The 23,868-nt window shown below is 39.8% G+C and overlaps 1 protein-coding gene across 4 annotated transcripts in view; it reads right to left on the bottom strand.

The window, feature by feature from the left end:
* Nucleotides 1-23,868, bottom strand: part of PDE7B (phosphodiesterase 7B) — a 202,812-nt gene that overhangs the window by 134,258 nt on the left and 44,686 nt on the right. Inside the window, exon 1 of one of the 4 annotated variants that reach the window (XM_088141137.1) lies at nucleotides 18,677-18,975. The exons of 2 other annotated variants lie outside the window; for them this stretch is intronic. In XM_088141137.1, coding sequence (XP_087997263.1) covers nucleotides 18,677-18,697 — 21 coding nt within the window. In that variant the 5' untranslated portion in view covers nucleotides 18,698-18,975. Of the gene's footprint in view, nucleotides 1-18,676; nucleotides 18,976-23,868 lie in introns of those variants that run through there. One more of the 4 variants, XM_007420910.4, reaches the window with a different exon arrangement.

The raw sequence follows: 23,868 nt of genomic DNA, 5'->3' as shown, positions 1-23,868 counted from the left end.
GAGAGAAAGAAGATACTGTAGACGCCTTTGATTTGCCAATTTGAAAACAGTGACTAAGAGTACCATGGTCTGCAAGAAGAAGCAATCAATCAGTGTGGACCAAATAAAGCTGGTTTCTTCCCTGAGGCAATGATCAACAAACATAAACTTACATATTTTGGATATGTGATGTAAGCTGATGGAAATAGAAGGGAAAACAATGGAAAAGGAAGATGGTTGGATGAAAGAGATAACTGGATTGGTCTTTGGAAGAGCTATGAGTTACTCCTAAAGATGAATCAAGTTGGGGAGCATTTATCCATATAGTCACCAGGAATCAAACTGATTTAATAGACCTAACCAGCTATGCTCTCAGTAAAGAAAAATATCCTGTGCTACCAACAAATATAGTTCCACAGATAAACTAGACCCTTTAGGCATCCTTTACGCTGTAATACTCACTTAGTACAATTAAATATCCTCCTTCATTCTGAAGATGGTTAGCAAACTCTGCAAAGTTATATATCATGTCCTCTCTCTGTCTGTCTGTCTGTCTGTCTGTCTCTATCTATCTATCTATCTATCTATCTATCTATCTATCTATCTATCACCTACCTACCTTGCCTTGCTACCTTCTTCCCAAGGCTGCTTGCTCAGTCCGAGCAATTCATCACTTGAGTAGCAACAGCAGACTTCTGTTTCCTCACCTCATCTGGTACCTCACTACCTGCCCCTTTTGGTTCTCTTGCCAACCAACGCATGTTTTAAATATTCCTTCTGTCTGTAGCTCCCTTGATTCCTCTTCCTTGAACAAGATCTCAGCTGCATCTGCTGCAAAGTTAAGATTCAGACTAAACAATCCCTATTTTACTTTTGCAGAGCCCATTACTACATGGACAAAGCCATTTTGATTCAGCACATATAGCTTCTGTTGACAAGCTCCAATCAATATACATTGTTCTCCATCCACAATTTGTTCATTCTTGAGTACATTGTGCATAAACTCTGTTTTCCTTCCATTAATGACCCTTAAAAACATTTTTAAAGAAACTTGAATATAGTTTTTAGCTATTTAAGGTTACCATTTATAACAGCTGTTATTCTTGCCAATAAAACGTTAACTGCCCAGTTTCTATATTTCTTTCAAACCTTAATTGGTTTGTAAAGTATTAATCATTTCCCATACTTAGCCAAAAACAAATTTGCAAAACAGTATAAGCAATTTTAAAAATGTATATGTTTTTTGTTCCTAGTACAAGTGATATGAATTTTTATGAGAATGATAATTTAGAAAAATTATCATAGAGTAAGCTATTGGAATTTAGAAGTTGCTTCCTAACATTATTGATTTAAAGCAATTTATGGGGCCATAAAAGTGAGAGTTTTTAAGAGAACAGAGAATCAGTCCCATAACACATTCATAATAGTAAGTTAAAATACAGACCTAAGAGATGTTTAAATTATATTTAATTTGTGGAACAATACAGTATTTACCATTATTATTAACTAGCATTCATTTCTCCTATTTCTTTCTTCACAGGGTACACTGTGATACCATAGAGTTTATTTGCTCTTGATGAACAAGAAAGTTCTAAGAGTTCAAAATATAGTTTAAGGTTCCATAGTATATCATTGTACAGTATATTCCACATGTATTACATCCATTTGGTAGCACTTCCCCATTGATGAATTCATCAGCTTAACCACTGATTTGTTATTGTTAACTAAGGGCACCTCCAACAAGCAGCATTTCCACCACTCCAAAATTTGCCTCTGCATCCCTGTGATCCTACAACATCATCTCTAGTCATCATCTGAGCTAATTTATTTCCAGCTCAGCTGCAGGATGCTTGAAACCGTTGTGAATTTTACTTGTTGAGGTACTGGAGATCTCTGGAGCTTGTGGGCAAGTTGTTTTCCCATTTGCAAAACCTTTTGCTCGCTCCAGTGCCGCAAACGTGTTAGCAAATTTTTCAAAGGAGAACTGCTTGACAACTCAATGGTTCCCCCAGTAAGCCGTTCCCCCAGTAAGACCTACTAGGATTTATTTTATTTTTCTTTACTATGAAGTGGATAGGGTGAAGGTTGTTGTTGCTGCTGCTGTTGCACAGCTTGTGACCACTCAGGCCAGACCACTGGTATATGCGCCTTAAAATTTCTTGCAATGGCAGAAGTAGAGTTAACTTGAATTTATTTATTTATTTAGCACATTTATATAGCCGCTCATCTCACTAAACATGATTCTGGGTGGCATACAACAAAACAGATACTTAAAAGCAAATATCAACAACTATTAAAAACTATTAAACATAAATTAAAAAAACAAGATTGTGGAAGAATGGACAATACAACCATCTTGCAGGCACCCTATTCCCATGGGATCCCCAAGGTTGTTGGAAATAAACATGTTTGAAGAACTTTCCAGATGGCTGGTAGGGATGGGGCTAACCTCACCTTGGGGGGAATGAAGTTCCAGAGGGCGGGAGCCACAGTGGAAAAGGCTCCTCTCCTGGGTCTTCAGCACTTCAGATTCAATAGCATAAATACAACGAAGGTGGGGGGGGGGGCTCCCCTTTGCCACCTATTCTTTGCCCATGTCTTTAATAAACCTGATCACAGGAGCAGGACTACCATATCTGCCATGCTCAAATAAGATAGCAGCAAAGTTTTATGAATTTTCTGTATCTCTTCCTATTCATCCTATTAGAAAGCTCTGCTCACATCCCTCTAACCATGACACAAAGATGCGTTGCTAAATGCCCTTAAGGACGTCCTGGTAGTGCTACCTTTGTCTCAGCCCCAGCACCTGGGGAGACAGCCTATACTTGCTTTCACCTGATCCAGTTTAAAAGTAGCGTTTTTTCTCTGCTCCCAACACAAGTCTCGCTGTGGACACAATCTACAGTGCATTACCTGTGATGCTGGTGATGATATATCGAGGGGCTATTATTTGGCTATTTTAGGCTGCTGCAACACCTCCACCCCCATCCTCCAATCACTCAGCATTCCCCTCCATTGCTCTTTAGGCTTGGTCCACTGGAGATATAGGAAGTACATGGCCTCCTTATAAATTTAAATTTAGCACTCTTAAGTTTAGCACTAAAGAATAGTAGACTTATCTTTAAAAAAAAAACAGGACTAATGTTCTCTTGAATATTTTTGTGCTTGTGTATTAGGAAAGCAGAGAAATTGATAAGAGAAATTGATAAGAGCTGTGATGTCTAGGCTGGTGGTTGAAAGAATGCTGTTCCCAGGCAACCTCATTTCCTCAATCACTAGCTCTAATAAATTAGACATGGAAATCTCTGAAGTTCTTCCCTTCACTTGTTAAAATCTACCAGTGAATTCTTTCCCCCTCCAACATGTTTGGCTCTGAAGGGGAAAGAAAAAGCCAAAAAATATTCAAATGCAGAAGAAAACAAACGTACACACAAAGAGAGATCATGTCCTTGTCATGATTTGTCAGAATCATGCTGTCACACACTCTTTTTTGTCCCTCTTTCTAAAAACAGCCTTCACCCTGAAATTTATCTTCGCCACCTTTTGTGATTATGCAAAACCAGAGTGAGGCTTGACAGACGACTAAACCTGCTGGTCTAGCTATCTGTTAAAACTCTCCCAGTCCCTAGTCCCAGCAGCAGTTGGTAGATGGTTTGCCTATTGGCTACTGATGTTTGGCAGAAGGGCAAACATGGCAGGGTGTCAGGAGGCTTTGGGTTCTGGGAAGCGATAAGACCCCTCCAGCACATACAGCCTTTTTTTTTTTCTTTATTTGAACATAAGCCAGGATTATGTTAGAAAACAGTTTCATTTTTAGCCATGCTAGGCTAATCACAAAAGCGATTAAAGCAAATATTTTCTCCCCTTCCCTCTTCCTTTATAGTTTCCACCATAAAGATACTGGAATACAGTAAAAAACAATAATGCATTATTATTTATTGTAGTGTTTCTGAGTTAACTATTTCTCTGATTGCAAAGTATTCTAGTGTCTTAAGCCTGTTGTGTGTAGCTGTTTCTAAATCTGCTCCTAGAATTAATCAAAGGCATTAATTATGCTTTGTTGGCCCTCCTCCTCCTCCTCCTCCTCCTCCTCCTCCTCTAACTTCAACTCCATGATGAAATAACTCTTCTTCCTACCAGGCCACCAACCTCTTTTCATTCTTTCCCCCAAAGAAATCTTCTGTGTGAATGTTGTGGCTGATCTCTTTAGCTCACTACTTTCTCAGGCCAGTTTCCCAGCCTGTGCTTATCACAGTACAAGAACAGTACCTATATCCAGAAGATCACCTGACAGAATGGTAGACAGTGCTTCTTTCTGACACACAGGGGAATCTACCAATTGCTTTATTTCACTTGTTCCAGGGAAGGGTGAGGACAGCACCTCTCCCTGGCCTTGTTATGGAGGCAAAATAGAATACAACAATGAGGGCAGTGAGGAGTATGCCAGCATTCTTTTCTGCTGGCTCAAGCAATGGAAGAAAGCACTTCAATATAGTGGTGAGAAAGATTCCAGATTTGCCGTTTTCTGTATCTCTTTGCTACTCTGCCCTTTCTCTCCCCCAATCTCAGCTGCTCCAGCTAAGGTGAAGACCCAGTGCCTGACCTCTCATCATTGGGTGGCTCAATCTGGGAGGTTTGCCTTGAGTCCTTTACTTATGCAACTGCTCACATGGCTTCTGGAGGATTATGGAGTAGAAGCAGGAGTGTTGTGGAAATGTCCTATCCTACAATAATTCTTCAAAGAGAATGTAGACAAGGGATAGGTTCCTGGAGAGAGTGAAAGCTCTGGAAACAAAATTGGTGTGTTAGCACCCAACCATATTATCAACCCTATTTCCCATTACTTATCCATCTTTTTATTCTGTTTTTTTCATGAAGAATTGAGGTTCTAAATAAGTCAACTGCTACCTCGAACTATATTGATTTTAGTGGGAGTTTGTGGCAGCAATATACTTTGAGATCTGTTACCAAAAAAAATGAAAAAAAATGAAAAACAGATCCAGTGCATGTAAAATCTGACAGCAGATAGTAGCAACATGTGTTTAACGTTAAGCGTGGAACAAGTCCATAAGTCAATACTTGAGTGACATGAACTGACAAACCTTTTTTACAAAACTAATTTTAAAGTAAATTATTTCTGTATTCCAGAAAGCAAAATTTCCCATGAACATAAATTTACTCATTTTAGATGTCATGTAATGACAAAATACCAGATTTTTAAAATGAAGTAAATAAGTAATAATCCCAATGTAGATATTTACTGACTAAAATGTACAGGTGCTTCATCATCTGAGCCATTAGTAGTGCTTGTACCTTCTTATCCAACATTACGTGCTTAGTAAATTTCATAGCCAAGTGAAGATATGACCAGAGCTCTAGTCTACATTGCACTGCTGAAATCAATAGATAATTGAAGCAGAATTGATAGGCAACATTTTAATCCCAAATCTGTACAAAATTCCAGATACACCAAGCTGTGGTTGGAAAACAAAAGGTAGAGTATAATGCATTGTCAGGTGCAAATAAAGTTTTGGGATTTGTAGAAAAGCAGATACAGTTTGGCCATGGATGTACAGAAGGTCAGACAATTATGGAAATTGTTCCAGCACCTGACTCTTTCCAAGTCAGTATAAAATTCCTTTACACTGGAGGCTTCCAGTTTTCAGGATGTAGAATGGAGGCTAGAGGAAGGTGTAAGGAAAGAAGTATCGTGGCTTATATGACAAGGTATCAGCCTGATCATTCTGTATGCACAGAATTTAAAAGATCTGAAAGTTAAAATGGGGGGGAAATTATGCCCACTTGACCTGACACTGTAACTTTGTAAGAAGTCTATAGATATTCTAAAGTTTCTGTGTTCCATTCAGATTTCTGCAGGATAATTAGCACATTTCAGTGCCAATTCTGAAAGTTTTCCTTGATGGCCAACAGATCCTTGTTAAAAATATTTCTTTTGGCTGGTAACAGCTGCCAAGGAAAGGATGTTCCAAAGAGGAGGCTACCTTGAAAATTCTGACATGGATTCTAGCAGCAGAGCTCCCAGGATGACATCAGAGTCACCATCCCCTACAGCCAATGAGCAAACTGGATCAGGATGACAGAGGATGGATTGAAAATGAATACCTCTTTTAGATGAGGAAGACTTGTTGGGCTTTGGAATCCTACCTAAAGAGGAAGTTGAGTCACTTGAGTGGCCAGGGCTGTAAAATTAGGAGTAACATGATAAAAATGGACAACTCTCAAAAAATAGTGATGGGGGCCAGAGTCTCCCAAAACAAAATGATTCCACCTTAGCTGGATCTATCTGGGTTCCTTTCAGTGAAATACGGTAGCTTAAATAGTATACTGCCAGCAAGTCAGGGGTGTATTTCTCTCGTTTAGCATAGAGTACATAGCATGTACTCCTGAAGGTGTTAAAAAGTGCTCAAACTGGAATGTTATGAATGACAGAATCCTCAGATTAAATCAGCAAATCTATCAAGAACTTCTCCAAAATATCATGAAAAATATGATTAATAAATCATCTGTTCCTAAATCTGAATTGCATTACTGTACTTTCAAACTTCCTATAGCTACAGTCATTGGCAGTGATATATTCCTACCCCTCTTTCATGAGACACAGACTGTAAAGCCCTCTGAGGTCTAATTTGGTAAAGATTAATGCCTTCTGCAACAATTCTAAGAGTCCAAAAATGAGCAGCCAGTAATCATGGACTACCCCTAGGAAGTCATTCTTCTTTTGGATTAAAAAAAAAGTAGGAGTCCTGGTATGAGAAGAAGAGGGGTGGGGAGGGAATAAAGCTAATTTATAAGTTCTCATCAATAAATTCCTTTAGCCAGGCTAACTCTGCATTGACATTGGGTACTGGCACTTTGCTGGAATCAGGGGTCCAGGAAAAGATTAACTGTGCAGTCCCCGTATGGATTGGGTGACAGTATCTGTGTTTTCACCTCTCAAAGTATATTGGCATAATCAAAATATTTGTCAGGCAAGGTAGGAGGGTAAACTTGCTGTGAGATGGTGAGGAGATAGCAATGAGACTTTGCAGGGTGTGAGTGTTGCATTCTAGGGACAGAAAGGTGATGTTACCACTGTCCCAATGAAAATGTGACTCTTTAGCTAGTCCTTTCCTAGTCTACTGGAAAATGTAATGGGAAGATTAAATAAAGTTGTAGAAACTCCTGATGGTTTCCATTGGTGAGCTGTAGAGGTTTCATGTACTTCATGATGGGCCCTAAGAGTCTAAGAGCCAGCCATCAATAGTCTCAACAAGAAGTTGGTCAAGCAGAATATGGAGAGCATATATATGCATGTGATGGATGATTCAGTTGAGATGCAAAAAGAACTGGAATCTACTGAGTCCTGCAGCTGTACTTTGGTGTCAATCTGGGTTTCTAGGGCAACATGACTAAATGCTGATGTGTAGCTCCTTATGTCAGCCTCCTTTTAATTTGTAGCTGTCCTAGCCTTGACGATCTGAACTCTATGGCTGGTCTGGAGCATTTAGGGACATCTGCTCACAGAATGCTCTTCTCCTTACAAGTACAATTCTTAGCTAATGTTTCAGAATGGGAGACGTAGCACAGCATTTCTGTACAGTGTCCAGGTTTTCCACAATATAGACATATGTGTCAGCCCCACTAGGTAGACCAGAACATGAAATCAACTCCTCAGGATGGCTGAAATTATTGCAAGTTTGATTGTGCTGTACTTCCTCCTCCTCCTTATAGTTCAGTGGATTTGGAAAGTGTCTGTCTGAGCTGCTTCCTAACATTATCTGGACATTCTGAACCTAAAAAATGCTTTCCTCCCTTTTGGCTAGGCAATAGAGCCTGCATATCTCCATCAAGGTCATCTTCCTTACTCTCTAAAATATGTACAACTTTTCTTGGAAGACAGTGTAGCTTTCCTGGTCCCCTGTTGCAAGGTTTTCTTTCCTGAAGTTTCACATGTGTGTGGTAGAAGGGAGAGAAAGGAAAAAAGTGAATAGCAGCATCTTCCTTTCCTATCCATACTCTCCTGCAATTTCTTGTGTTTGTCATCAATGACAAAGCAGACCTGGATTAATGTAGTTATGGAGTCTGGATGCTTTGATTAATTAGCTCATCTCAAATTTCATCAGACTGTCCCTCCCTGAATTGGTCAGTTAGGTGTCTTTTATTCCAGCCCATGGCCTGAAGGAGCAGCTTATCTCAACAGCTTATTCCCACACTGAACACTGTTGAAAGTGGCAAATTTTGCATGCTTGGCTGGATTCTTGACGTTAGTTCTCAGGAAAACCACAAAACTCATGCATCCATACCAGACTGAATCAGAAGGTGGAGATTTTATAGCTCTCTCAGTCAGGCTAATTATAAATCCTATATGGTTGGTAGGTAAGTCATTTGGTCTCAGGGAGATATGCACAAGGAAGGCAATACATTTGTTTGGATTCCCATCATATTTATCTGGCAAGGAAGTGGGTACTTAACATTGGAAGGCTGCAGTGACTAAAGCAGCAACAGGATCAGCCTGGCTCTTCCAGGAAGAAGGCCTACCTGTCATGGTTGATTCGGTTCCACCTGCTGGGCTAGTTGGCTGATCGTCTGAGCTAGCTGATCCATCCAGTAAGCCACTTAATTCTGACACTGGAGCTAAACAGTGGCTGCTGTCAACAGTCAGCAGAGTTGCCAGAGGGTCAGTAGCCATTGTGTTAATCCTTGATTTCTAATTTCTCTTCCCATAGCAATGGGAGTAGGAGTGGGAAATCAAGCTGTCTGGCTCCCATAACCAGGACTTGCAGTAAATCATAGACCTTGAGACTTTACAAAGCTCATCTAGGTTCTGAGGCCAGGATTCAGCTAAGTCCCAGAGACACAGCTAAGCTAGATAAGAATCTTTATTGAAAACAAGAATGGAGCTAAATAAACAGCTGATTGCCCACTGCCTCTGTGAATGAGCAAGTGCCTCTTATATCTACAGTGACTCAACCCCACAGATTTTTCTTCCTGTGCTTCCCACAGATTAGCAGACTGTTTGTGCAGGGCTTGGTGGCCTTGAAGCTGAGTGGCTGTTGAGTATTTACATACACTTGGGTGAAAAAGTATTTGTATCCTTTCAGATTTTTGTTTTCATATCATTGCCCCTGAATGTTATCAGACCTTTATGTGGATTCTACTGATATCCAACATGCAGTGTCCTAATGTGAAAATATAACCATCCCCCCTGCCCCCCCAGGTTAATCAGTTCAGCTAAAGGAAAGAATAGAACTAGATTTCATAAAACACTAAGAGATTTGTACCACCCCTACCCTATATAAATCTTACTGAATATGGCTTCCCTTACTACAGTGAAGTTTTCACAACACAGACTGAAATTTCTGGTGACCTTCATAAAAAGGTCATTGATTGCTATCACTCTGGAAATTGTTACAAACCCATTTCTAAAGCTTCATAGTTTTCCAAATCCACAGCCAGAGAGATAGCGTTGATACACAAAAGATTTAGGACAACAGTGAATTTTCTCAAGAATGACCATCCTGTCAAAATGATTCCAAAAGCATAGTGTAAAATCATCCCGGAAGTCACAAAGATTGTTGGTTGCAGCATTGTGATCACAGCCCCACCCTTTTGCATGGGTATGCAACATTGACACACATACCAAAGGGGCAGACCTGGGTCATATTTGCCTGGTTTGACACACACACACACACACAACCTCCAGAAAAACTTCCAGGAATCACATCAGTGTTCATGACTGCATCAGAAAAGCACTGCATAAAAATGGATTCATGAGAGACTAGCTTTCTAGAAGCTATGGCTTGCTGAGCACAACACTGGTGTTCATCTCAAGTTTGCCAAAAAGCACCTACATGACCCTCCAAACCTCTGGAAGAATATTCTGTAGGACAATTACCCTATAGAAAATGCCCACAATGATGTCAGATTCCTGTAGAAATGAGTACGTATTGAATCATCAAACCTCTCAGCACAGTAGGGTTCGTTTTCGAGTGAAGAGGTTTATAAATTTTATAAATAACCAGCAAAACAGACATTTGGCACCTGGTAGCTATAGTTCTATACAAACTAACTTGAGATCCAGCGGATACTGTTAGGTAAATATAAATAGGACGGGGGAACATGTGACATTCTGAAATATTTCTAGTGCTTTCTGTATGGTGGTTGTAGTGGAAAGATACACTGTATATTGAATTAGAGTGGCAAATTCCTACTTCCCTACACTAATTTTCATTTGTAAAATGGAAATAATAACTCTTACCGCTATGTCCTTAAAAGATGAATGATAGAATGACTGCCAATCGTTCACTACTAAAGAGACTACAAACTGCAATAACTAGATTTACTGTGACCTCACTGTGTACTTCATAGTAACACAGAAATGATTCCAGAACAAAATTAAGATTTGCTAGCCCGGTGAGGAAAATCTTGACCAAAGTATTTTTCTTGAATAATGGATAAGGTTCAACCCAAATAGATTTTGACATGTTTTTAACAACAACAAAAAACAACCCTCTTTTCAAAATGCATTTGAAAAGTTCAGTAATTAAAAAGAGCAGATTATGGTTTTATCTGATTTTTATACTATGCATCTGAAACTGAATTAAGAGTTTGGCAAAATTTAATTTCCTGAATACATTAATGAGCACTGCAAATGACACTTTTACTATTTCTTATATAGCACTGTCCTTGTTCCTCTCTTTTATATATTTTTCATGCCACTTTGAGCAATTTTCATTTGAAAGGTGGATTAAAGTGTTTCAGTATAATGTAATTTGCATGTATGATCACCCTATACTCTTGCCTACACCTTCCCTGATTTTTCTCACCTACTCATTCAAAATTTAGATTGTAAACTTTCTGCCATAGACATTGCTGGTGTAATCTAAGAGGACTGGTTGAAAAAAAAATCTTAGTCTAATGTTAAATCCTACTGTTTATTAGGTTAAAACTTACAAACACTCCTTGCAAATAATATTGCCATTGCTATAATGCTAAATCAAAATATGTACCTTAAAATATACCTCTAAATCTGTAAGTAATCTTTAAGTAAATAAATTTTACCTGAATGACTTGTCTCTAGCTGATTACTTACATTCTAATTTTATATGGAAACAAACATCCTCATTCAGTTTTTACCCAGGTAAAGCTTCCACTGGGAGTAATGACGGAATAAGAATGTGAAACTTGACCTACAGTGACTACTCCTTCAAGGAATTGACTTTAATCAATTCAAGCCTCTTTATACATAAAATATGATACACACTGAACACTTATATCCAGAGATAATTTGTTTGCTAATGAAAATGTCATCCCTCAATGATGGTTCTTTCATTATACAGCACGTGGGTGCATGTGGGAAAGGAAGCCTACTTTGATATTTCTTTAATTGATTTGTATTTTAATAGATTTTGTCTCTCAGGTTCTCCTCTTCTTTGCAAAAATATAGTATATTTAGATTTAACTGTCAGAAGAAACTCACAGTCCCCTCCCCACCACCCAAATTACAACTCTGTAGTGGGATTCAGCCACCAATGGAGCTGTGGAATCTTCAGGCTTGGTCAAGCCTGAAGCAAAATTACCTGGACTACATAATGCTTTGTCTTTAGCGTGGATCTCCAGGTGGTGAATATGCTAGAGGGAGCAAGTACCTATCTGATATATTATCAATGGTGGGTTCACTAAAAGCACATGTTTATAAAAGTTAAAAGAACTAATGCATGACAACAGAAAAAGTAAAAACCAAAATTAACAAAACCTATTGCAAATTCTTTCCATAGTTTTGAAAAGCAATGACCTATCAATAAGTGTGTCAAAGGTGAAAACCCTTTGACCCTCCAGCAACTGCTGAACTATCCCCCATTACTGGTCCTGATGGCTGGATTTGCTCAAAGATACCATTCAGCCACAACTATCCTAAACGTGCTCTATATTCTCCCTATGCCATTCCTATTCCTGCTCTTTACTTTTACAATCGCTTGGTGCAACAGGAATTCAGTCCCATAAACTCTATGATTAAGTTCTCTCAATGCACTGAACCATGGTTTGTTAAGTAAACCATAGTAGCTCATCTCTCCTATATGAAGGCATAAACTATAGCTTGCCAGCCAGAGTGGCTGGGGTCTGCATAACTCTCTAAGCCCAAATCAAGCAAACAACTTTATAGCTCTTGGGAACAACTGAATATATGCCTTTATACCCCTTTCTGTAAACTGGTGCCCTCCAAATCTGTTGGGACTATTGCTTTCAACATTCTGAGCCAGCATCGCATGCCAGCTGTTGCTCTGTAGTCTAATTCAACCCTAGTTCACCAGTAGTCATCTATAAACATGTAACTGACTGTGAAGATGGACAGGAAAAACTGGCAAGATTTTATCAAACTCCTTTCAAATGTAAATCAGCAAAACAAGCAGTATTAGTGTCCTTCAAGTTTCATCTTCTGCAGCTGCCCTCCTGGCCTTTAAAACCAGTAACAAAAGCGGGAGTCCTCTGCCTGGTTTCCAGTTTTTAAATGGATTCTGTAAGCTCCTGTGCATTGTCAGCTCTTAACTTGTACTTCTAGTTTCAGCCCAACGGTCCTTGCTGTTTTAGTAAACAGGCTGACTCTCTGTTGGCTCATCATTTACTGCAGGGTGGGAAATCTGTGGTCATTCAGATGTTTCTGAATAACAACTCTCAATATCCTTTCCCAGTGGCCATTCTGACAAGGGTTGCTGGGAATTGTTCAATATAAGGGCTTCTGGGAGAAGAATACACAACCATGATAGTCCTTTAATCTCTCCAGGCATGAGCTACTAGATTTTGTTTGGACCCAAGGAAAGCTGTACTTGTAGAAACAGCTAGCAAGGTTTTCTTTTACCAGCAGCAGAGATGAGCAGAGAGACTATTTCCTTCCTGACACTTTTGAGTTGTGCTGCTCTATTCAGTTTACTCAAATTGAAAAACGTGTGGAAAACCCTTGCTATTTTTACAAATATTTCAGAAAACTTACCCTTTCCTGACAACAAAGCTGGAAGAGGCATTTTCCTCCCAAAAGAGCACATATGATGACAGCCCATAAAAAGAAGGAAGAATCAATACATTTCTTCCAATGTGTTATTTTTTTTCTAGTATGTAATGATTGTGACTGACTAGATGGGATTGTAACTACCTCATCACAAAGCAATAGGGACTGGAATGTAAAGTAGAGAATATGGGAGTGTAGAGTCTACCCACTTCAGCACGGGGACCTTATTGGAGCCCCTGAAAATGAGCCAATCCATGTCACTGCAAAGGAAGTCCAATCCAACTTGAAGCCCAGATCTAGAGTAATATTTGGAAAAAAAGCAGGTCTGTCCTCCCGTAGTGCATCACAGGAAAAACATGTACTGTTGTAATTTCTTTGTTTTCACCAGCAATTGATATAATGTGCTATATGAGATTTATGAGGAGATAATGGGTGCCATATATTAGTATATACTCAAGTTGGTGCAGAGGGGGTGTGTGTTGATCTATGCTCCTTCAAACTCTGACTTATAAAAAAGTGTCTATAGCTTCATTGTTTGAGGACAAAAAGTTATGAGGGCCAATATGGTGTAGTGATTAAGGTGTTGGACTAGGATAGAGGAGATTCCAGATTTAGTCCATCTTCAGCAATGGAAGCTCACTGACTGACTTTGGGCTGGTCACTCTCTCACATCCCAACCTACCTCACAGCTTTGTTGATGTGGAGAAAAATTGAAGGAGGAAGTGCTGTGTGTGCTGCCTTGAGCTTCTAGAGGAAAGGCGGGATATAAAGCTCACAAATAAACATGAAATAAATATATTTACAGCAACAGTAGCCTCAGGCTGCATTTCAATTGGTTATGTCAGGGCTGGAGATGGAAAAGTGGGGAACAAGGAGTCTAGAATGGAATGAACCATCTTGTCAAGAAAGCCTACATGGAAAAAGGGCTGCAAACTATCCTTTGCCCAACAACAGCAGAAATTACTCAGGAGTTTAATTGTGGATCACACATATCAATACCAACAGATTCTTGTTAGAAAGGATCTTTATCTTTCTGTGGTTGTTTGATTCTGTGATAAAGTATCTTAACTAAGCCCTGATTTCCTGTGAGAGTGCTGAGTTCTAGAAGAGGAGGATTGCAAGAGGCTAAGGGGGCATGACCTGACAAGTTAACTGAGCTGATTTGTGCAAAGTGGAATGTTCATAACAAGATGGAATGTCCATTCCTGAATAGAGTTAGGAACACAAGTGATTATATTTCTCTCTAAAATGAATTAGCTGCTTGACCAAGTTAATGCAGATCACAAAACCACTCATGGGAAGACAGTGGGTGACAAAAAAGTGGAAGTAAGGATCTCTTAGCCCCACTCTTCATGACCTATCCACCACTCAGGGTATTGTAATTAACCATCTAATGGTACCTTGATTTTAACCATCAGTCTGTTTTGAGGAGGGACCTATTAATGATGAATCTAATACTCCCCCTCTTTCCCAACCCCACCTTAACAATTCAGGATACTGATTTCATCTACAAAGCTGTATGTGTAACTGACATGCAGGTGCAAAATCTGTCCAAATGCAGCATGACTTTTCATCTAGGTGCTCATTCAAGGGCAACTGCTACTTAGTCCAAATGACAAAGGAATGGAAAATTAGAAGCTCCTCTTCTAACAGAATAATCTTTGCAGGATGTCAGTACCAACATACTTAAGACTGGTGGTCAGCAGAAGAAAAAAGTGTAAAGGTCTAAGCTATATTAAACCAGCTCCACAAATGTATATTTTTGGGTGTGTTTTAAGACTTGGCTTGGATCCCTCAATATTCAACATTCAAATGCCATGATATGTCTATACCTATAAAGATCAGAATTGTGCAAGCTATGGAATTCCCTGTGACACTCTATGGAAGCAAAAGTTGGACTTTGAAGAAGCAAGATAGGAAGAGTATTGATTTTGAACTTTGGTGTTGGAAAAGACTCCTGAGAATGCCATGGACAGCCAAGAAAACAAACAAATGGATTATCAAACAATCAACCCAGACTTCTCATTCAAGGCACAAATGACCAGACTCAAATTATCCTACTTTGGACACATTATGCAAAGTCTTAGCTCTCTGGAGAAGGCTCTAATGCTGGGAAAGGTAGAAGGAAAGGGAAGAAGAGGATGACTAGCAGCAAGGTGGATAGACTCAGTGATGGGGGAGGGCTGTTGGAAGAACCAAAGGACCAGGTAAGAGACAGATCATCATGGAGAAAATCTATGTTGTCACCAAGAGTTGACAATGACTTGATGGCATATAATCAATCAATCAACTAGATCCTTCAGCAAGTAATAATAGGATGAATTAATGCATGGGTCACCAGTGATCCAGCTTAGGACTAATATCAAAAAAGCTAGACAAGGAGATGTTCTTCAGAAGAGAGAGAAACAAAATAAGGTGAATGGGTGACAAAAGCAATAACTTGATATCAATTGATGTCCTTTAACATTAACATTTGACAAGAACTCTCTTACACTGTGATATTGGCAATTAAGATCAGAATGTAAGAGTAAGTGAAGCTGTCTTTTCATTGCTGTAGTTGTTTCCAGGAACTCCAGTAAAATACATGAATGGCTGATTCATCTTCTGTTGGTGTTGTCTTTTACATGTTTGTTGATCAAAAAAAACATATTTAACATTCTAACTTGAGCATACAATAAGGCCACAGTATATTTATTATGGCAAACTTTAAGCCATACAAGCCAGGTTTGCTGAGTTTTCTTTTCACAAATAACATGAATTGAAAATCATTGAATCAAAGAATGAGAAAGAAAGGACAACATACTGTAACAGTAATGGGTAGAACAGAATATATCATACCTACTAAAGAATTTGGGGGTTTTAGAGTCTGCAAATCAAAACCCAACCCACTAGATTTTGTTTCATCTAATTTCATTTCACCAAGTCTCAACTTTTGTTGCTCATTTCATCTTAAACTTTTTAATTCGGATTATTTTTCTGTGGAACTTCTCTTTTTGGGAAACAGCCTAAGCTGGTTATCTATTTCCTTGGCTTGACATAACTGTTTTAGTTAGAAGTTATTGACATGGGGTCATCAACCCCAAAATATGGGCTGATAGGTTGGGCCTTTATCATCTGTCTATGTGAGATACAAATGAAAAATTGTGATCTAAACAAAAAAGAAATGAATGACAGTGCATGGTATAGGCTAATATATTTACAAACACTAACTAGCTTTTGATGTCCCAGTAAAGTGTAACTTTATTTCATAATTTTGTTCTCATTCCTGTATTCAATACACATATTAAGAAGCCTGATTGCCATCTATAAACTTTAAAAAGTTACTACTCTCCAATATGCAGAATATGGAGTTTTCCCCCCAATGTTTTGTTCAAACATGCAGAAATATGTGCATAAAGTGGAGTCCTAAGACATAGGACAGCACTGAAGAAGAAAACTTCAGTCAATGAGAACCGCCCCCCCCGCCCCCAGCCATAAACTCAAATGAAATAAAGTGGAAAAATTAAGACTACTTGTTACAAGAACTACATGCTACATGGAAACTTCATTCTGAAATCTTTCTCTGTCTCCTTTGCAATGTGATCTGTCCTTCACCTATGATATGATGATATTTCCTTGCCTCTATCTGCAGTCATTTGCTTCCCTTGGAGAGGACCAAGAAATAGACAGTGAGATGATACGCTGTCATGAGCTAAATACTATTAGATGTTATGTTAGATCAGAGGAAGCCATGCCACCATCTCTACTTCTCCAGAAATTTCTTCCTTGTTGGGAGGAATTTAAATTCCATTAATTTCAAGGGAACTTTAATAGAAATAAGTTTATTTGACTAAGACATCAGGTAATCCAGAGATCTGATTAATAAGGGAGAATTCTCATCTGACCGACAGTCTTCTAAGTTCAGTGCTAGTCACATGCACCAATTAGACTTGCATAAGGGATATTTATTCTGCACTGAGAGAAGACTCTAGCTAGCTGGGACCTCAGACACTAGACTTCTTCCGAAAGTTCAGGAAGTGGGAATTCCTCTTTCCTTCTCATAGAATTCTCTGGTTTTCCTATATTCTTTTCTAGCTGTACAAAGCAATTGTCCAGGCTGAATATACACACTCTATATGCAATAGCAACAGCTATGCATTACGCCTGAAAAACTGTTTTGAGTTTCTGTAGCTGGCTAACATTTTCAGGGTTGAAAATCATTTCCTAGTGTGGCAAAAAGAGAAAACAAAGGAATATCTGGTAACAGGAGGTGATAGTTTTAGCTAACAATTCCATTAATCAAAATGGCTTGTGGAATGGTCGTCCAAGAGAGAAAGAGGGTGATCCTCAGCACAACATGTGAAATGTGTCATTAAGCAATGCATTAATGACAGCAGCTTCTTTGTTCCTGCAGCCACCAGTGAAGATACAGCAAAGGAAATGGAGGAGCTGCAGTTATGCATGTGTAATACATAAAGTCCTTGTTTTTCCCACCAGACACTGCAGAATAGCAATTGTCCATTCACAGCACATAGCAAATAGTCTGCATTTTGGAGCTAATATTTTGCCATTTCTAAGCTGGTCCTTATGAGCCAAGTGTGGCTAACTGTTTCTCCTCAAGTAACCCTTCAAAGTGTATTCTTAGGGTGAACCCCTGCAATGTTTCGGATCTCTTCCCTGTTTACAGAAGCAACTTGAGTCTGAAAACGAGATACATAAAAAAAAGAAGCAGCAATTTTCCCCTCCCCCAAGCGCGCGCACATTATTCAATTCTTGCAGACGTTATACCTGCCATCTTTTAATTAAAACACACGCACACGCGCGCGCGCGCACACACATACACACACACACACGCACACACACTAGTCCATCACTGGCTACTGTGCCGAGATTTTAAATACGCGTCGCTCAAAGCGAGTCGCTTTTCCAAGCGCACGCTGCAGCTACGCTGGGTGCCCGGAACAATGTGGGCTCTGTTTTGAACCATCGCTCGGGCTCCTGCGGCACACGCAGGTCATTTCAATGCTGCAACAGTCGTCCAAGTTAAGGCTACAGGCTGCCCTTTGATGACGGCCAGTCCTGAGCGGCGCTGCCTCACTTTCTTCTCAAGTCTCTCTCGCTCTCGTCCCCCTCCCACGCCAGCGAGCTCTCCAAGCTATTCACGCCGAGATGAAATATTAACACAACCGCCGGCCGCCTCTTCGGGGAAGTGAAAAGAACACCCAGGCATCTGTAACTTTTTTCCTTGAAAACCAAAACCAGAAGAACTCAGATGCTCGAGACGCAACACCCTACGCAATTCCTCCGATAAAGAAGCGACTCATCATATCCAGCCCCTCCTGGGACTCTCCGCTTCAAACGTTACTGAAGGAAGCTGGCCTGGGGGGGAGGGGGGGAGAAGGAGAGCACTCTCCTTTTATTTTTCGCACACAATTCATACAAGTTTCCAGGATACCTCGCCTCTGGCTAATATCACGAACACTGATAGGAAGGAAGGAAGGAAGGAAGGAAGGAAGGAAGGAAGGAAGGAAGGAAGGAAGGAAGGAAGGAAGGAAGGAAGGAAGGAAGGAAGGAAGGAAGGAATTTCACAGCAAGCCTCGCAAAGTGTTTTCTTCCAAATACCACTGTAAGTTCCTTCAATTAACTTTGCGCAACTGCAGTCTCCCCCTGAAGGCGAGCCCAACCGTGCCGCCTCCTCGGCTCGCCAGTACGTACCTCAACCATTAAACAAGACATTTAACCATAGTGGCAGTTCTGTGACCTCTGAGTGCCGCGAAAACTGGAAACGGCGCAGCTTGTTCATGAAGCCTCGACCTGCACGATCCAGAAGCTGCATCCAGTCTTAGGCAGAGCATTCAGGGAGACGCGCCAAGGGACGGAGGAAGGTGCGCATTGGCCCGGCGAAGGGCAGGAGGGAGGAGAAAAAGTGCCCGAGCGGGGCGCACGCGGAGCAGCGGCCGGAGCGCAAGAGCGAGACTTCCCGGCCGGGCGAGGGCTGGGGAAGAGCTGCGCGGGGCTTGGCGCAGTCTCCGGCTGGCTGAGCGTCGAAGGCCAAGCCGTGCCTGGCTGGGAGGTGCTGTCAACTGCCACAGGCACTGCGCGGCCGGCCAATCAGCGGCAGCGAAGCCTCCTCTGTTTATGTTTCCTCGTTGGAAGAGTGACGTCAAAGGGGTTTAGTTTTTCCTCTGCATGTGCTATTAATTTTAAAGGACTACTATGGGAAGAATGCGGCGGCCGTGATTTCGGCAGACAGGCTACCACTCTACCCTAGATAGAAACCGGAGCTTTAGTTTGTTATAATTCATATCATCATCATCATCATCATCATCATCATCATCATCATCATCATCATCATCATCATCATCGCTACTGCATAGACAGAGGCTGCCAGAAAGACCAGGATGCCAACATGCATGTTGCAGAGGCTCTGTCAAAATTCGGAAGGGGTAAATCCAGATCTGTTCTCACTGATTATATCTCACCTGATTTACCTTCTTCCACTTCCCAGGTGTTGTTGTAGGGTGTCAGTCTGTCACCACCTCTTAAAAGTACTGTCCCTTTACCTTAAAGCAGCAGTTTATGCCTCTGTTTATTTAGTTAAAGCCTGCTTAGCTCATGCTAGCCTGGAGGGCCTTGGGTGATCTCAAAAAACTAGGCAGGATTGGTATTACTTGGATGGGAGACTAAGAAATCCCAGGGCTGTAGGGTAGAATGAGAAGTGGAAATAAAATCCTAGAGGGCAATACAAATCTTCATATTATTGCAAAGATGGATTTGTTCTTACCAAGATTTGTGGCTTTATTGGAATCATTGTACTTGGGGATTTACAATTTACAAGACATGTTACCCAAGGAAAGGGCTTCAAGAGGAAGAAACAGGGGGAAAAAACCCCAACATGATGGGAATGGTTAGACAGAAACATGATATCCCTATTCTGTTCTGATGGCACTTTATTCCTTCTCTGCCTGGTGTTGTTTTCTTCTGCTTTTGGAGAAGGAGAAATTGTGCAGTCTACTTCTTGTTTATCAGTTTACCAAATGTTTAACCCACAAAAAGTGATGTCTCTATTGATTTGAGCTGAACTCCTGATGACTTTACAGATACATCTATCTAGTTTTTGCAGTACAATACAGAAGTGGATTGCATTGACTTCTTGGATTTTATCTGATTTTATTTTATTTTATTTCCCAGTTTGCCCTACAGCTTTGGAGTTTTCTGGTAGTCTCCCCCTTTAATACTAACCAAGCATTAGTATTAGTGGAGTCCTTGGTGCTCTCTGAGCTTGGTTGTTGGCTTGCAGATGTTTTATTACCCAACTAGGTAACATCATCAGTGCTAGTGAGTTTGGGGTTTGCTCCCTGTTTATATACATAGTAAGAGGAGCTATGTAAGAAATTATTCAGACAAGCACAAACACACCGCAGCAGAAAAAGGAAACAAACTGCCCATACAACATCTTCCAATAAAATGGATACGCACACAACTTTATCAGAAAGTACCTGACCACTCAACCCACTACAGCACAACCAACACAGGCTATGGAAAGGATAATACTACCATACATCAAAAACATCCCAGAAACAACCAACAGATGATTACAACCACATGGCATCACCGTAGCACACAAACCAACTAAAGCCCTCCAAAACATCTTAAGTAAAGCAAAAGACCAGGTAGCCCAAGAAGAAAAAACAGGAGTCATCTACAACATAGAGTGTAAGGACTGTAACAGCCACTATGTAGGACAGACAGGCAGAAGACTCACAGAGCGCATCCATGAACACCAACTAGCAGTCAGAAGACATGATGAAAACTGCTTAATCTCACAACACATGGACAGACTCAATCAGTTTCAACTGGGAAACTGTGAGCATCCTAGACCAACCCAAATTTGAAAACACTAGAGAATTCCTGGAAGCTTGGCATTCAGACAAATCAGCCATCAACAGACACAATGAAATAAGCCATATTTACACACCATTCAAAAGAGACAACAAAAAGCTAAGAAGGAAACAAAAAGACTAGAACACATCCCCTCCAGCAGCCAACACCCAGATAAGCAGAGATTAACACCAGATAAACAAACAAGCAGAAAACAATACCCTAATCAAGAAACTACCAAGGAGAAAACCAAACCCCCACCAACACTGGCAGGGCAAGCTACTGTATATAAACAGTGAGCAAACTCCACACTCGCTCACACTGATGATGTTACCTAGTTGGGTAATGAAACATCTGCAAGCAAACAACCAAGCTCAGAGAGCACCAAGGACTCCACAGCTTAACCCTGAGCTACATATATTCTCTTCTATTGTTAGTATTAGTGTTAAAAACAATTCCCAAAAAGGAACAATTGCTTAAAAATGTATCCATTAAAATCAAAATCATCATCATCATCATCATCATCATCATCATCATCATCATCATCATCAATAAAACTGCATATTTTTCCCTCTCCTCATGGCAAGATTTTTCTCCAGCTGCAAGTCTGATGGTAATAGTGGGAATAAGATTATTCAGTTTGGATTCCTGTGACCTTCTAGGAGTTCCTTAATATCCTTACAGCAGTGATTTAGGACTAAGCTAATGGTGGGGACTGCTGAACTGATTCTGGTGCTAGGTAATCAGCTCCTTCTTGGCTTCAAGGACTTTTAAAAGCATTTTGGAGTGCAACTGAACTACTCTATTATAGTATCTGGAAGGGCATTTTAACCTCAGCACTAGGTGGTGATAACACTAACAGCACAGATTAGTTCCTACACATCTGGAATATGGGGATTTAACACTGTCACATAGCAGCCTTGATCCCTAAAACTGGAATACAACTCATTATTGTATATCTAAATCTAGCATTCTTACCAGGATGATTACTAGTTTGTCATTTATGTAGACCACACACATCTCTTCTCATTGTAGTGGATATTTCAGAACTTGCTATGACTTACTGATAAAATAAGTTGCTGTTTCAGCCAAGTGAAGGAAACAATGTATTTGCAAAAAACTCAATTGCTATAAATCAGAATGCAAGTTTAATGAAATACTAGTGGGTTTTTTTAGCTGGAACTCTGAGAAGAAACTTGAAAGGTTAGAAATTCAAAGTAAAATAAATACTTTTTTAAAAAATGTATTCTTGAATTCTACAGCAAGTTTGCTAGCAACACCAACAAAAAAAAATATTATGTAGCTATTCTACCTTTCCCTCCTTAATGGGTGAAAATTAAAAGGATAGATTAAATGGTGGGAAAATACAAGAGCGTTTAAAAAAAGAAGGATATCCATCTGGCTCTCCTAATAAAATTCTGTGATGATTAATCCCTCGCTGAGAAGAAACACTTTGCATCAAGAAGCACTGAAGCAAACTTTAAAGTGGATTTATAGTAAAAAATGATATCTGGTGATGTGTTTTCACAAGCAGTAACTGATTTTGTTCATGAAATAAAAGCTGTCCAGTTCCTCATAGTTCTCCAAATCCACTCCGAAAGGTCAACTAACTTTCTGGAGCAGATTGTATGGATTTGCTGGGGGAGGCGAGAGAAACATTATTTTTGCATGAATGAAATCCACTCACATAAAGCTAAATTCTCCCTGAGTAACTTCTTCTAGGGTAATACAAACCTCTATAGACATATTTTAAATTGGCATAGAATAAAACATGTTAGTGATTTTTAAAAAGCCCATTTGTATCTTAGCACAAAATTAGTTGCATCTTTAAAGAGAAAAAAAATATCTTAAACTCATGGCAAAAAATACGAGACCTTACGTTATATAATTCAGTCTATAGTGGATTTGTGTTACTCATATCTTTGCAAAGGTCAAAAGTAGCATCTTTATTAAAAGATGATAAATGCTACTGAGATGTCATCATGCCTCAAGACGTATGGACTGATATGAAAGTCAGCATACATGTAGAAGTCATGCCTGCAATGGTATACCATGATGATGGGAAATATAACCGATGTACCTGAAATGTAACTGATGTACCTGACTAACATGGTTGGATGACAGTTTGCATAATATATGCTGAAGACGTTACTTAAACATTTCAATGCATCCACCAATGTGATAATAGCAAAGAAGATTGTAGCAATCTGATTGGACAAAGAAAAGATTAGAAAGTATTAGAAAGTCTGGTAGCTACGCACAAGTCTTGCAAATTAGCACTCAGAGCCATAATAAATAGTCATGGTAAGCAAGCTCTAAGTTGGAAGTAGGCAGTGACTTTAGGTGTATTTTTCAGAAGCAAAGGTGATATTTAAAGGAGCTCAGTGAAGTGATCACAGCGGAGGGGCAAAGAGGCAAAACAAATTTCCTTGAAATCTTTAGCTTGAAGAAGTGTTAAGAAACTCTTAACAAAATGTTCTGCAAGTTCAGTAAACTTATATCACATGGTCTCCCAAGGGAAATAATAACGCTTCTCAGCTATTGAAATGTTTTTGGCAAAAGCTTCCAGAATAACGTTCAATGAGCTTTTAGAATCAGAAGCTGGATATACTAGATAAAATTATAGCACCGAATGCATCCTGCAGCTGAATTTTCAAGAAAATTTCAGAAATAGAAAAGAATTGTCCCTAATACGGTCAAAAGATATTGGATACCATTAGAATAATCAGATATAATAATGAAAGTGGAAGCGCTTGGTACCTAATATTAATTCAGATACAGCTTTGAGACTTCAAAATGTTTTACCCTTGTGAGCATCTTGAGAGTTTGTTTCCCCCCTTCCATGTTTAATTTTTAGCAGCCTTTCTCAACGTGATGCTTTCCAGACACACCGGGTTACCTTAGCTTAGTGTAACATATCAATTGTGCTGGATGGTGCCATGATGAGCACTTCTCCCACCTGAAGGAGTTGACAGCTCTTTTAGCATCCATTCCTTCCAGCTTGCAGGGGAACTGAGCATACTAGA

Source organism: Python bivittatus, unplaced genomic scaffold (genome assembly GCF_059951505.1).
Source record: "Python bivittatus isolate LINGU-HERP-01145 unplaced genomic scaffold, Pbiv_v1 ctg000020_np1212, whole genome shotgun sequence".
NCBI classification, from domain to species: Eukaryota; Metazoa; Chordata; class Lepidosauria; order Squamata; family Pythonidae; genus Python; species Python bivittatus.
Note: the sequence above shows the minus strand (reverse complement) of the source record. Positions and strands in the feature narration are given on the sequence as shown.